The sequence below is a fragment of the Cornus florida genome, unplaced genomic scaffold, assembly GCF_030987335.1.
Source record: "Cornus florida cultivar Cherokee Brave unplaced genomic scaffold, ASM3098733v1 CherokeeBrave_3.0.0_Hap2_Chr01, whole genome shotgun sequence".
In the NCBI taxonomy this organism is placed as follows: domain Eukaryota; kingdom Viridiplantae; phylum Streptophyta; class Magnoliopsida; order Cornales; family Cornaceae; genus Cornus; species Cornus florida.
In genome coordinates, this window is record NW_026775571.1 from 78,941,207 (window position 1) to 78,957,652 (window position 16,446).

At 41.5% G+C, this 16,446-nt stretch overlaps 1 protein-coding gene across 2 annotated transcripts in view; it reads right to left on the minus strand.

Moving 5' to 3' along the window:
• Window positions 1–16,446, minus strand: part of LOC132302352 (BAG-associated GRAM protein 1) — a 42,562-nt gene that overhangs the window by 11,550 nt on the left and 14,566 nt on the right. For both annotated transcript variants that reach the window (XM_059799193.1, XM_059799200.1), the window contains exon 11: window positions 9,149–9,255. In XM_059799193.1, coding sequence (XP_059655176.1) covers window positions 9,149–9,255 — 107 coding nt within the window. The remainder of the gene's footprint in view (window positions 1–9,148; window positions 9,256–16,446) is intronic.

A 16,446-nucleotide genomic window follows, 5' to 3' on the forward strand; every position in this document is an offset into this window, starting at 1 on the left:
GTTTGTCAACAGCAATCCTAAAAAGCCTGGGAAACAAAAGGGCCAAAGGCCTATCATCACACCATGGATCCTCCCAAAACCGGATAGTTCTTCCATCCCGAACTCTGAATCTAATATGTTTGGAAAAGGCATCCCACCCCTTACCAATGGCCCTCCACACCCCCACTCCGCCAACAGACCTGACTGATCCAGCTGACCACCCTCCTCTCTCCTCCCCAAAGCGACATGAGATAACCTTTCTCCATAATCTATGTCTTTTCTTACCAAATCTCCAAAGCCACTTACCAAGAAGAGCACAATTGAAAGTGGCCAATCTCCTAATTCCAAGCCCTCCCAACCGAATAAGCCTGCAAACTTGTTCCCATTTGACAAGATGATACTTGAACTCTTCTCCGCGACCCCCCCAAAGGAAATTACGTTGGAATACGAAAAAGCGAAAGAAAGTACATTGGAAGGCTTGACAAAGTGCTCTTCACTAACGTAACTTTACCGCCCTTTGACAGATATTGTTTTTTCCAACCCGCTAATCTTCTCTCGACCCGCTCAATCACCGGGTTCCAACTTCCCACCCTCCTAGCCGAGTCCCCCAGCGGCAAACCCAAGTACGAGATGGGAAAGCGTTGCGTCCCACATCCTAGAACAGCAGCCAGAGTGTCCACCTCCTGAACTTCCCCCACAGGAACAATCACACTCTTTCCCACGTTAACTTTCAAACCAGAAACAGCCTGGAAGCAAACCAAGACACATCGCAGATACCTCAACTGGGAAATATCAGCCTCACAAAAAACAATAGTGTCATCCGCAAAAAGTAAATGAGAGATCTCCAACTGCTGAACTGATTCAGGGCCAATCTTGAAACCCCTAAGAAAACCCAAATCCACCGCCCTTCTCATCAGCCTGCTAAGGGCCTCCATAACAATAATAAAAAGAAAAGGGGAGAGAGGGTCCCCCTGTCTCAACCCACGAGAACTGCCAAAGAATCCCGAAGGAGAGCCATTCACCAACACCGAAAACCTGACAGTGGAAACACAAGAAACAATCCACTTCCTCCATCTCTCACCAAAACCCATCCTCTTTTGAAAATCATTTAAACAAAAATTCCAATTTAAACAAGAATAAAATAGATTTTGAGCCTTTAAAAGATCATACCTAGGTCATAATTGCTCACTAATCACTATGGCCTCAACTTGCCTTAACCCAGATATGTGATTAAGCCTTGAGAGCTTTTGGGCTGCGCTTCATCTCCATCATCTCTTGAGGTTGTAGACAAACAACTCATAAATTTTTTACACGCACCATAACCCAAGTTTTGACTAGAAAATTGCCAACACATGACTCATATAGTCATATACCTAACATTACTGTTTTGCCACATAGATATATAAACCAGTTTTTTGCCCCTCAAATTCTGCATTTCTCTACTCCAAACAAGTTTCTCAAACCTCCTAGCCCATCAAACAACTTAAATTTACAAATGCAAATGAGATTTTTTTTAAGCAAAAAAATCAGATTTTTTTTTTTTTTTTTTTTTTTTGATAAGTAAAGAAAAAAATCAGATTTAAAAATCTTCAATAAAAGCTGTCTGATATTGCAGATAATTCGTATGATTGCAATTTCTTTTTCCTGCTTTTCACCTAGATCTAACATAAAAATATTGTTCTATGTTAGTTCATAGACCTTAATATATCCATTTTTTTGAATATTTCTTCTTTTTTAAAGTTAGTAAGTGATTTGTATTCATCATCATCATTATCATCCTTGCCTTACTCCCATATGAATGGGGTCGGCCACATGAATTCTCTCTCTCCAACCTTCTATTAAATGCCATTTCACCTACTAAATTTAACATTTTAAATTCATTTTTAATAACCTCATCCCATGTTATTTTTGGTTGCCCTCTCCCTCACTTACCTTTTATTACACTAGTCTTCTTTGTTTGACTAGCGCGTCTCCGATCTCTGATGTATGTGTCCAAACCATCTAAGTCTACTCTCTCTAAGTTTCTCACCAATGGGTGCTACACCTAATTTTTCTCACTTTCATTAGCGACCCTCTCTTTTAGTCACTCCACTCATCTATCTTAAATTTCTCATTTCCGCTACATGAAGACATTGTTCTTGTTTATGTTTTTGGAGCCCAACATTCCGCTCCGTACAACATAGTTGGTCTATCAGCCTATGTGTTCCCACTAGCTTGTCTCCATTTTATCCAACCAGCTCCAATCCTACTAGTTATATCACTATTTATCTCTACATCCTTTTGTATTATCAATCCTAGATAACGAAAATGGTTGTTTTGACCAATTTTTTGGTTTGAAGTGTTGTCATCACAAAATCAATGTTCGAATATTTATTGTCCGAATATGTATTGATTTTACACTCCATATACTCGGTTATAGTTCGTCTAATTCTTAATCCTTTCAATTCTAAAGCATGTCTCCACATTTCTAATTTTATTGGTAAGTTCTCTTCAGAGATATCCAAGATCACGATATCATTGGCAAACATCATGCACCATGGGATCTAGTTTTGGAATTTTTTTTTTTTTTTTTTTTGTTATCTCATAAGATTATTGAAAATAAATATGGGCATAGCACCGATCCTTGGTATTGGTAATCCTACATTTATGGAAATTCACTAGTGTTACCACACATGGTACGAACTTTAATTTGTGTATTTAGAAATTGATGTTAGAGATTCTGTTTTTTTATTTGCATTCTGATTTCTGTTTGGTTTGTAATTTCCTTTTCTAGTTTGTCAATAGTGTTTTGCTTTAGGATTAGGTGGTTTTGGGTTGGAATACAGGTGTTTCTTTTTCCTTTTGTGGTTTCTATATATTTTATGGTACAGGGGTCGCGTCCCTTGGCGATTATAGTGAATTGCTTTTGTTACAATTAACCTCATTCACTTGACCTTAATTATTTGCATGGCTATATGACTCTTGTTTGTCATTCTGCTCTGACGTCACTATGTGCGATTTCACCACACTAGGGGCGATTTGTGAGGCGATTTGTGCTTTGTTTGATTGGGATGAAATCCTTTCTGGAAACTGCAAGACCACCAAGGATCTAGCTTGGTGGGGAAGTGAAGTCGACAGTTCCTCACCAAGGACCGTCGTTGTACATCGACGGGGAGTCCATCGGAGGAAGGAAGTCTGTTCTCTCCTCTTGTTTGGTCGGAAGATTTGATAAGTGGGGAGTTGTGATCGTGTGAAAGAATGGGCAGTGCGGGCTTGGAATACGACCTGTGGAGTGGGGGTATCACCATTGTCCGACTCACTGCTTCTTTTCCGGTTTCCTTCTCAGGCAGAGAGGCCAAACGTGTGCTGAAAGAAGGGCGACGACAGTGGGGTTATGCAACTTTGAGGATCGACGTGTGGTCCTTTCGTGTTGGATGTTGTGGTGTTCTCAGTGATCAAGGTCTCAAGCAGATCCGGTTGTTTAGCCTCCCATTGCATCTCTGGTGTCATGCTTTGTTTGTCAAAGTGGGAGAGCGTTGCGGTGGGTACGTCAGATCTGATGTGGATGAAACTAGGGATGCTGAAAGCGTTCGGATAACAGTGCGATCCGGTAGTGATTGCCTGAAGTTCGTGTTTATTAACGATGACAATTTCTGCTACAAGGTTGCGATTTGGGAAGAAATGTAGCCAGAGCTTGTTCCTTCAACAGAGAGCCTTGAAGGCAGTGATGGATCTCATCTTATGTCGGAAGAGAAATGGAACGAGATTCTTTGTAAAGGAAAAGAAGGGATTCTAGAAATACAGCAGTGGCTGAAGGATCGTGAAATTCAGCAAGCAGTGAAGATTATTGGAGGTAAAAGACGAAGTGAGTTACACGCGCCAGCCAAACGCGTCGTTAATGAGCAGCGCTGGTGTACGCGTGGTGACCGACGGGATGTCCCTTCAGATTCGGCTTTATCCTTATCTTTTGATGATAAGGCAGGGGAGGATTTGTTTCGGGCTGAGAAAGACGAAGTGTTGGTCCATAAGATGTCAAGACAGGCGAGGAGGACTGGGCCTGGTTTCAATCTTGGGCTCATTCAGCCTAAACCCAACAAAGCGAATTTGGGTTCTGGGCCTAATCGACGGGTACAGAAAGGGCCACTTAGATTTGGTCAAAGTGGGCAGCTTCAAGTTGGGCCTATTAGGTCTGGGCCTAATAGAAGGGTACGTAAAGGGCCTAATTCCTTATTTATCTCTTTTCCAAATTATAAACCTGGCCCTAAAGAATCGCAAGCCCATGCTAAGTCTTCAACTCATTTATTGAAACCCGAGAGGAGAACGATGAACATCGGTCGCCATGGATCTCGGTGGACTCGGACTGAAAAACAAAAATGGGTTGCATGATCTCACACTTCTTCTCCAGGTTTGTGTTCTGATCTTTCTCCAAACGCTTTCTCTACCTCTACCTCTACTTCTTCTTCTTCGGGTGGAGAGATAAGTAACAGGAATGCTGTGGAGGATGTATCGAATCAACAGAGAAGTATTATTGGGACTTCAAGTTCATGGCGTGATGGGTCAGAGTTGGATGTCTCAAAGGTCACATCTGGGAGTATGGGATTTTTCAATGGAGACAGTTTGCGTTGGGAAAGATCTGCATTTCAAATTGAATAATGACTCAGCTATGGCTTTGCTTAAAGAGCTTCGACTCTTTGCTGCGGTTGAAATTTTGAGCAGTTTATCATCTGAGCATGAGGAGACTTTGCCAACCCCATCCAAATAAGTTGATGCTTCGGAAACAGAGGGGAATTTGCAGTTAGGAGTGGTTGATGTTCCTTCTCGGCAGCACTGTTCTAATAATTCTTTTTCAGGGACAGACTTTGATCATGCTGAAGTGGATTTAATGGAACCTTTGGCAGTTGTGCGGCCTGATTGTTTGGAGACGACCAATGATCTGGGTATGGAATGGGTTATTGAGAATATTGGAGCAATAAGTGAAGCTTTGAGTGTATCTGCAAAAGGTTATGAGGAACAAACCTTGTCTATTCTTCACGAAATTGTTGTAGGAAATGGTAGTACTGAACCAAATCGTGACACAAAAGAAGTCAAAGCCAGAAATTCACATCAGAAAGGCGAACAGGAAGTGAAAAATCTGATTTCTTGTGTTAACTATGACGGGAAGAATGGGACGACCAAAGAAAGGGGAAGAACCAGAAGTGGTAAATGGATAGGAGGAGAATTGATTGTTTTTGGTTCTTAATGAAGCTACGACTTATAACATGGAATGTTTGTGGTCTTAATGATCCGAAAAGAAAAAGAGTAGCTAAGGTAACTTTGAGGAAGTGGAGTGCTCATGTTGTCTGTTTACAGGAAACTAAGATGACTGATATTAGAAATTGTCAGGAGTCTTTGGGGAGGTAGGTTTGTAGACTGGGAAGTGTTAAATGCAACAGGCACTTCAGGTGGTATTCTACTCATGTGGGATCGAAGATGGTTGTCAAGTCTGAATTGTTGGAAGGGTATTTTCTCTGTGTCTTGTATGTTTCAGATGGAGGAAGACAATTTCAGGTGGGTGTTTTCAGGTGTTTATGGGCCTGTTACTGATAGTGATAAACCAGTCCTGTGGGAAGAGCTTTGTTATGTGAAGGATTTATGGTCATTGCCTTGGTGCTTAGGTGGGGATTTTAATTTTATTAGGTCCCCATTTGAGAGGTCCACAGGGGCAGGTAGTCTTCAGAAATGACCATGTTTTCAAAATTTATTGACAGTAATTTCCTTATTGATATTCCATTGGAAGGAGCGACCTTTACTTAGTCTAATGGTAGGGAACCAGTTACTTTTTCCCGGTTGGATAGATTCCTGATTTCTGGGGCGTGGGAAGAGCATTTTCCGGATGTCTCTCAGGCTGTGTTGGTAGTTTGGTGGGATGTATCTACAAATTAATAGCTAAGGTCCTAGCCTTGAGAATGAGGAGTGTTATGGATGGAATCGTCTCAGAATCTCAGAACGCTTTTGTGGGGGGTTGTCATATCCTTGATTCGGTGCTTATTGCTAATGAGCATGCAGGCGCTAGAATGAGGAGCAGGATTCCTGGGGTTTTGTGTAAGCTTGATATTGAGAAATCTTACAATCACGTGGGCAGGTGTTTCTTACTGTGCATGTTGGAGAGGATAAGGTTCGGGGAGACTTGGAGGAAATGGATTGAGTTCTGCATTTCCATGGTGAGGTTCTCAGTCCTCGTGAATGGCTCTTCAACTGGTTTTTCAGGAGCTTGCGTGGTTTGAGATAGGGAGATCCACTCTCCCCTTTTCTGTTCCTTATTGTGATGGAGGCTCTCAGTGGGTTGATGAGGAGGGAAGTGGATCTGGGATTCATTAGAGGTTTCAGGGTGCGTTGAGACCCTCCTAATCAACTGGAGATATCCCATCTCTTGTTTGCGGATGACACTTTAGTGCTTTGTGATGCGGATGACGTTCAGATCAGATACTTGCATTGCGTTCTGGTTTGTTTCCAGGTTGTCTCAGGCCTGAAATTGAATGTTGGGAAAAGCATGCTGGTTCCAGTGGGAGAGGTTACGGACATTTCTATTTCGGCGGATACTTTGGGATGTGGTGTTGGCCACTTCCCCATATCATAGCTGGGACTGCCCTTGGGGACTTCTTCGAGGATTGTTGGTGCTAGGGACCCTATTGTAGAGAGGGTTAAGAGGAGGCTGACGCGTTGGAAGAAACGGCATCTCTCAAAGGGCAGGAAGATTACCTTTTTGAAAAGTACACTTTCGAGCCTTCCTACATATTTTCTCTCCCTCTTTCAAATTCCTTTCTCTATGGCTATAAGGATTAAGAGGCTTCAGCAGTTCAGCGGAACTTTCTTTGGGGTGGATTGGGGGTGGAGTTCAAATACCATCTCGTCCGTTGGGAGCACGTTTGCAGGCCGCTTCAGTTAGGTGGTTTGGGGATCACGAGATTGGAGCCTTTTAATAAGGCTCTATTGGGGAAGTGGCTTTGGAGGCTTGAAGTTGAGAAGGATAGGCTTTGGAGGAAAGTTATCGCTTAGATATTTGGAGAGGAGGGGCGGGTGCCGCTCCCTCGAGGTGAGGATTCCAGGTGGCGTGGGTGTTTGGAAATTCACAAGGAAAGTGTGGGATGAATCCTATAACCACATCAGGTTCAGGGCTCGAGGAGGCTCTTTTATCCAGTTCTGGGAGGACAAATGGTGTGGCGACCGTGAGTTGGCGTGTGTTTTCCCCAGACCCTTCAGGATTGCCATGGATAGGCATGCTTTGGTTGCCGATTGCTATTGCCTTGATGGTGGGAGGACGACTTGGGATGTGCGTTTTGCGAGGCATTTCAAGGATTGGGAGCTGGCTGATGTTTTTGAGTTTTTAGCGTTGTACCGCCAAGAGGTGATTGTGGGTTACACTGATTCCTTGGTTTGGACCCTTTCTTCTCAGGGGAGGTTCAATATTCGCTTCTTCTATGGGAGGCTTTCTAATGAGCCGAGGGCTGCATTCTTTTGCTGGACGGTGTGGCACACCAAGGCCCCCCTTAAGGTGGCATTCTTTTGCTGGACGGTTGTTTTGGGGAAGATTCCAACTCTTGACAATTTGAGGAGGAGACAGGTTGCGGTCAACTGGTGCGGTATGTGCAAGTCGGACGACGAGACAGTGATCATCTTTTGTTACATTGCCCGGTTGCTAGGGACAGTTGGGGTTTGCTCTTGTCTTTTTTGGGGGGAATGTCGCGCACCTCTTTTGGCTTGATTAAGGCTTGGAGTGGATGTATAGTGGGACCCCAAGCCCGTGACTCTTGGAGGGTGGCACCCTTGTGCCTTTGGTGGTGTCTTTGGAGAGAACGTAATAGGAGATATTTCGATGGCGAGGAGACTCCTATTGGGGGTGTTGAAATTCTCTTTCCTCAGTTCTCTTTTTTGTTGGGTTACTGGGAGGAATTGTAATCTTTGGGGGAGAGAGTTGATTTTTTGGACATCCTGAGAGCTTAGGGACCTTTTTAGGCTCTTCTATTTTTTGGGCTGCGTTCCCCTTTTGAAGGCTTCTAATACAATCTTACTTACAAAAAAGAGTTAAATCCTCTATGGGAACTAATGAAGCTGAAAGGGTGGATCAGCCAGTGGCATTTATTGGTTAGATAAACATCGAAAATGGGACTGTTGATCAAAATGGACAGACACGCCGTTAAGAACAAAGCAGAAAGACGAGCCCATTTCTATCAATATCAGAAATTTGAAAACTAGAGCACGCCGCCTGAAACAGCCGCAACGAGAACAGCCAATACTTCAGCTCTTTTTTCACTAATTAATGGAGAGAGATTCGGCTCAGACACGAATTGGTGAGCTATCTTTCTATTAACTGATTCAGGAGCCAGGCCAAAAGGAAAGGGGGAACCAGTATTGGGAGTTCCATTCCCATCTGACAGAAAAGGAAAGCTCTCCTAACTTGATCCTTAGAAAGATGATAGGATCCCACGAACAGTTAGGGGGATTGCACCCATTGTCTACTATTTTGTACTGCCTCTGGTGTAAGCTCTTGAAAGCATTGATCGCATGCTCTCTTTTTAAGCAGCTTTCTACTCTCCAATACTGTTATCCAAGTAAGCAATGGAGCTAGACCAGTGAGCTATAACCTTCAACCATGGAATTGAAAGTTGAGGGCTCAAATGGACTAAATCGACACGGGAGCATTAGGAAAGAAAGTTAGTAGATGTCACTTGGTACAAATATTGGAATTTTTTTTATTCCGATGGTGGGGGTACTTTCGTAGCCCCTTGACAGTTATCCCAAGGCAAGGGGCTAAGGAGGGCCACCGGTGGCGTTGATACTTTCCTTTTGCCTTCACAATTTCTCACCAAAATAAAAGGCAGCAACCAGTGCCTGAAAGTAATAATATTCTCTCACCTTTACAGTTTTACTTAGGCAACCAATTCAAATATCAAACCATTCAGTCCCGTTGGATATGTACTGGTCCATTGCATTTTCATATTTCCTAGGTTTGTGCTAAATACAACCAAGATCAACATCAATGTCCTTGTTCAAACTTAAACAAGAAAATGTTGAAAGTGCAAACCACTGGCATCGTACCACACAAAGATGAAAAGTTTACATAAGAAAGTTTTCATGATTAATAAATAATTAAGCTATGAAGGTATATATATAACAACATTTAAGGAGATGTAAGTAAAGCACAAGAATAAACCTTCTTCTCAGCATCTAACATTTCACGGAAGTTCTTTGCTGAACGCTGTAAACCTCTTAGTGCATGATTTCTGTTCCAAAATGAAGCAAATTTGTATCTGACTCTACCTGAAAGCGGAGAAAAGGAAAATGTAAGCCAAGTACAGGCACTCCAGCTCAATATTAAAATTTAAATGGTTCTGCAGAAATCTAGACAAAATCCAATATTCTTCTACTGATCTCTATTCCAATATATTACTTATTCATGTGATAGAAAAACAAAAGATAAATAGAAGTACATGTAAAACAAAATCAGAAGAAATATAAAAAGAAGAAAAAGGAGAGAAATGTGTAAAGGCTTGAATGAGATAAATCACTCATTCACAGCTCTAGTATTTATAGATAAAAAGAGCACTATGCTCTTATTACAAAAAAGGAAAATAAATCAAATCAAAGCATATTCTATAGCATAATCAAATCTCTACTAATACGGTAAGTCATTCCATAAATCGTGGCTATCATATCTGCTAACAAAATCCAATATAGATTCATTTATTCATAACATTCTAGTATAGCAGTGGCTATGATCATTCAGATATCAATATAGACGTGTAAGTTACAAAAACTTCTCCATATGTAAAATTAAGTACATGTATTTGCCTAATAAGTGGCCAGATACCTTTGCCTAATAACTCGCAAAGGATACCTTGTCGGGGACGGATCAGAGAACAATTCAATTTCCTGAAAGACAATCATCCTACTCCTCATCCACAGTTCTGACTATTCCCTAAATTCCCTGCGAACTTGGGACCTACATACTGTTTGATCCATCATTCAGAAGAAGAAGATAAAAGAAAACAGGAAGGAGAAAAGAAGAGAAAGGAAGAAAAAGCCTGTAAAATTACAATCATTTAAAGAAGTAGAGCAAAAAAGAGAAGTAATGGGGCTCACTTGCACCCCTTCTTTTCCTTTGTGCTTAAATCATTTACTTCTCTAGACCACCCCAAACCTCATTTCTGAGGAATATCAAGAAAAGCTTTTTTTTTTTTTTTTTTTTTCAATCGCTCCATTTCCTTTATTTTTCTCTCATTACTAAGTGAACCAAACTGCATAAAGGATATATTTTTAAAAAACAAATCCCTCCTCTCTTTTCCCTAACCAAAAGGCCTATACTTCTGAAATTAGAAGTCAGAAATTAATGGACTTCCTAGATATCTATAAACCGTCTCCAAGGAGAACATACAGAAGAGACAAAGGGAACCAAAGGACATAACAAGCCACAATTACACAAGAGACGATTCATTTTATCCAACTTAACCAGATTGTGATGTTGTGGCCCGAATTTTGTTTCACACCGGGTTGCATTGCGAACAAAAGGAGAGAAAGAGGGGGGGAAGGGATTGCTCCCAGGATTTATTTTATTTATTATGACCCATTTTTCTCTTGCGGGTCGTGGACCCTATTTATTTAGCATAGTATATAAGGGTGTTTAGGGTTTGGGGGGCTGAAACTTGTAATCTCTTGTTTTTCACATGGTGAAATCCTTCGCTGGATCTTCACCATGGACGAAGGTTTAGATATAAGCCAAACTACGTAAATCTTTGTGCGTGGCGCGTTTTACTTTCTGTAGTGATTCTTGTTTTGTTTTTGGTTCGTTGCGTTTGTCGTAACAAACTTGTATCAGAAATTTTGGTATGAAGTTGGGATGGCGAAAATGTTTCTGGAAATCAAGAAGTTTAACAACAGAAACAATTTCAACTTGTGGCAGGTTAGGATGCAGGCTCTGTTGATTAGGGCTATAAATGAACCGAGCCGAGCTGAGCCGAGCTTTGGCTTGCTCGGGCTCGGCTCATCAACTTCAAAGAGGTGCTCCGGCTCGGCTCGGGCGAGCTTCGCCTAGCCAAGCTCGAGCTCGGGCTCGGCAGAAATTCAACAAGCTTGGGCTCGGCTCGTTTACATATATCGTTACTACCGATTCAAGAAATTAGTATGATTTCTTCCATGAAATCCGATCGTCGTCGACAAGAAAGAAATTTATCGAAGCTCCATCTCCAATTAGAAAGAAAAAGAAAAAATACTTAACATATTTTCAAGATAAAATCAAAGCTTACAATGTTTTATCATCTCTTTACGCAAACTCAACTCGAGCTACACTACACATATGTTGTACTGCTGAACCTTAAGATCTGTTTGGGAGGGAGAGTTCTGTATCGCATTAGGAGGGCTGCTGCAGGCGATATCTTGCGACATAGCTGTCTGAAGAAGGAGTCCTGCCGCCGGAGACATCTAGTTTTAGGTTTATTTTATCTCTTAATAGAACCAACAGTAGAGATGTATTGAAGTCCAATGGCTAAGATTAAATCTGATTTAGATGTTGGGCTGATGAATTATATAATTTTTGGGCCTTATTAATGAATTGATGGGAGTTGGGCGAAACTTATATTGATTTGGGTTACACTTTTTTAGTATAAAATGATAAATACAATTGGGCCTTAACGAGCTTGTTCATGAGCCTAACGAGCCGAGCTCAATGATGTTCAAGCTCGGCTCGTTTACAAACGAGCCTAGAAATTGAGCTCGAGCTCGGCTCGTTTACTAAATGAACGAGCCCGAGCGAAGCTTTTAACGAGCCGAGCTGTTCATGAGCGGCTCGGTTCATTTGTAGCCTTACTGTTGATTCAACATAGGTTATCCAAAGCACTGAAGGGGAAGGATGCACTGCCAAAAAAGATTAAGGACAAAGATGGGTTATGGAGAAAGCACACCCGATTATGTTGTTGCTTGAGTAACAAAGTTTTGCGAGAAGTTTTTGGAGAGAATACACAAGATGGGCTGTGGAACAAGTTGGAGGCTCGGTATATGACAAAATCTCTTGCGAACTGCTTGTATCTAAAGAAGCAGTTCACTCTTCAGATGCACGAAGGTTTATCACTAAGACCATCTTGATGAGATAAACAATATAATCATGCACTAAAATAATATTGATGATAAAATATTGGATGAGGATCATGCTATTATTCTGTTGTGTTCTCTACCACCCTTGTATGAGAACTTTGTCGATATGATGATGTACAGCAGAACTGTGTTGTTTATGGAAAATGTGAAGGCAACTTTGAATTCTAAGGAGTTGTAGATAATGGCGTTAGAGGGCAATATAGAAAGTTCGGGAGAAAGGTTGGTTGTTAGAAGGAGAACAAATTAGAAGGGAAGGTCTGACAACAAAAGTCGTTCCAAGTCTAAGAATAAAATGTAGGTGCTGAAATGCCACGTGTCACAAGAAAGGGCACTTCAGGAAAGATTGTCTTGAACATAAGATAGGAAAGGGGAAATCCTCTAAAGCCAGTGAGGTGGCTATTGTAAAGGGTAATGATTCAGATGGTGATAACATTCTCACAATTTCTATCAAAAGCTTTGGCGATGAATGGATTCTTGTTCGGGTTTCTTGTATCACATTTGTCCAAACAGGGGCATGTTTACCTCCTATTGGTCCATGGATGGAGGCAAAGTTGTAGGTATCGGTACAAATCAAATCAAGAGGTATGACAGCATAGTGAGGACATTGACTGACGTCAGACATGTATCAAAGCTAAAGAAGAATTTGATTTCTCAGGGTACATTAGATTCCTTCGAGTGTAGTTACAAGGCTGCAGGTGAAGTCATTTGGGTTTCTAGGGCTCTTGTGGTGATGAAGGGACTAAAGAAGCATGGTTTATATGGGCTGCAGGGTAGCACGATCACAAATTCAGTTGCAGTATCGTCCATGGATCCAGATACTCTAAATTGTGGCATATGTGGCTTGGGCATATAAGTGAGAGGGATAAATCTTTTGAGTAAGCAGGGTTTGCTTGGAGGTCAGAAAATCGGGGAGCTAGATTTCTATAAGCATCATGTCTTCATGACACAATGCAGAGTGAGTTTAGAACAAGAATCCATTGGACCAAGGGTACATTAGATTATATCCATTCTAATCTTTGGGTGTCTCTCGGGTTGCTACACATGGTAGTGGTAGATACATCATGATACTGATTGATGATTTTCTAGTTTGGGTTTATACTTTAAAGCACAAAAACAAGGCTTTTGTCATGTTCAAGCAGTGAAAAACTTCAGTTGTGAAGCAGACTGGAAAGCAGAACAGACAACGCCTTGGAATTATGTGACAGTAAATTTAATGAGTTTTGCTAGGATCACGGGATTGTGAGACACCGCACAGTGAGAAAAACTCTGCAGTAGAATCGAATTACAAGACGGATGAACAAAACACTATTAGAAAGAGCACGGTGTGTGTCTCTCGGGTTGCTTCACATGGTGGTCGTAGATACATGATACTGATTGATGACTTTCTAGTTTGGGTTTATACTTTAAAGCACAAAAACAAGGCTTTCGTCATGTTCAAGCAGTGAAAGACTTCAGTTGAGAAGTAAACTGGAAAGCTGAATAGACAACGCCTTGGAATTATATGACAGTAAATTTAATATGTTTTGCTAGGATCATGGGATTGTGAGACACCGCACAGTGAGAAAAACTCCGCAGGAGAATCGAATTACAAGACTGATGAACAAAACACTATTAGAAAGAGCACGGTGTGTGTTGTCTAATGTTGGGTTAGGCAAAGTGTTATGGGCTGAAACTGTTAGCACAACATGTTACTTGGTGAACCGGTTTTCACCGACTGCAATCGAATGTAACATTCTTGAGGAGGTAATGAGGTATGGTCTGGTTCTCCTGCTAGTTAGAGAATATTTTGGTGTCCTGCATATGCTCATGTTAGTGAGGGAAATCTTGAACCGAGGGCAAAGAAATACATATTTCTTGGTTATGAGCCCGGGGTCAAGGGATACTGATTGTGGTGCCAGGATGCTGTGGGAAAGAAGTTGTTAGCATGGATGTGCCAGGATGTTTTCACCGACTGCTATCGAATGTAAGATGCTTACACCACAGAATGAGGTAGTTGATTCAGTGAGGTCTCAGGGAGTCGGTGAGTAGGTGGAGCATGCAGAGATTCAGTTGATCGGTCGAATAATGAGCAAGTGTAGTTTCGGACTAAGAAAGAAGATGCATAGTTGAAGTAGTACAGTGTGGCTAGAGATAGGCCGAGGAAGGAGTCTAGGCCAACTTAGAAGTATGGCAGAGAGTATTGATAAGCAGGTACCACGTACTTATCATGAGGCCATCACGGGTGGAGAATCGACATAGTGGTCTGTTGCTATGAGTGAGGAGATTTAGTCTCTTCATAAGAATCAAAATTGGGAACTAGTTGAGAAGCCTAAGGGCTAGAAGATTATGGGTTGTAAATGGGTCTTCAAGAAGAAGGAAGGAATCGCAAGAGTGGAAGATGCAAGGTAAGGCAAGGTTGGTGGCGAAGGCTATATAGAGAGGGAAGGGGTGCACTTCAATGAAGTTTTTCTCCTGTGGTGAAACATAGCTCTATCAAAGGTGTTACTAGTTGATGGTTGCTCTGTATGTCTTGGAGATTGAACAACTTGATGTGAAGAATGCATTCTTGCATGGTGAGTTGGAAAAGCAGATTTATATACATCAAACTGAGGGGTTTGAGATTCTAGGAAAGGAAGACCATGTTTGCCTACTGAAGAAGTCCCTGTATGGGCTTAAGCAGTCTCCAAGACAGTGGTACAAGTGATTCGACACCTTTATGATTAGGAGTGGCTTCAGTGAGAGTGAGTTTGACAGTTGTGTGTATCACAAAAGGCTCTCAGATGGTTCATATTTGTATTTTTTGTTGTATGTTGATGACATGTTGATAACTTGCATAAACACGTCGGAAATCAACATGTTGAAGACACAGCTTGGTGGTAAATTTGAGATTAAGGATCTTGGTGCCGCGAACAAGATTTTGGGTATAGAAATTCACAAGGACCGAGGATCGAGCAAATTATATTTGTTACAGAGGAAATTCATTGAGAGGGTGTTGAAACTCTTCGGTAAGCAAGGATCAAAGCATCTGAATACGCCATTGCCAGGATTGTCACCACAGACCGAGAAATAGGTGGAGCACATGTCTAGTATTCCTTTTGCTAGCGCAGTTGATAGCATCATGTATGCTATGGTGTGCGCTAGGCTAGACATTTCACATGCAGTTAGTGTAGTGAGCAAATACACGGATAGACTTGGGAAGGTCCATTGGTAGGATGTGAAATGGATATTGCAGTACCTACGAGGCACTGCAGATGTTGGTTTAGTCTATGACAGAGGCAGCGACTCGTGTGGAAGAGTTGTTGGGTTTTTTTATTCAGACTCTGCTGGACATCTTGATAAGAGGAAGTCCTTGACAGGGTATGTCTTCACTCTTTGTGGGAGTGTGATAAGTTAGAAGATGACTATGCAGTTGCATTGTCTACTACTAAGGCTGTGTACACGAAAGCCACAAAAGCAGTGAAGGAAGCTATATGGCTAAGAGGTTTGGTTGGTAATTTGGGCATGCAGCAGGATGATTTAATTGCGTTTTGCGATAGCCATTGTGCCAAACATCTGAATAAAAATCAGATGTTCCATGAGCGGAACAACCACATTGATGTCAGGTTGCACTTTATTAGACATGTGATTGCACAAGTGTTAATATTGGGACAACATAGAATTCGGAGGGTATGATGACTAAGGTCTAATCTGGATTTGATTGGTGTTAAGCCCTTAGGGGCATGTGGAGGAGGCGAAAGGAGTAGCCGTGGAGGGTGGAACTTGGCATAATTCGAATCAAGGTGGAGATTTGTGATCTTGTGACCCGAATTTTGATTTAGACAGGTTCGCATTGCAACTTGGTTCGCATTTGGAAAATATTTATGACCCGTTTTTCTCTTGTGGGTCGAGGATCCTGTTTAGAAGTCTCTTGTAGCCTTATATATCAGGGCGTTTACAGTTTAGAGTGCATAATGAGAGAGCACTAAAAATCGCAGGAAATAGAGAGAGTGAGAGCTAGAATTTAGGTGGCTAAAACTTGTAATCTCATGCTTTTCGCATAACGAAATTTTTCGTCAGATCTTCAACGTGGACGTAGGCTAAAACTTAAGCCGAACCATGTAAATCTTTGTGTTTTTTTTGTGTGGCGTGTTTACTTTTCTGTCGTAATTATTGTTTTGTTCTTGGTTTGCTGCATTTATCGTAAAACACATATGATAGTTTCTTAACACTTCAAAACAAAGCTCCAAAAATCACTATAGAATTTAGCTGAAGTACTCTGTATATGTAGGGGATAAAATGGAGTGGATCTTGAGAGCATGTGAATCCAAGTCCAAATCCATAATTTAAAGTCAGAATCCAATTTAGATCCGGATCCGAGTCAAATCATATAAACATTCCAAAAAGAAT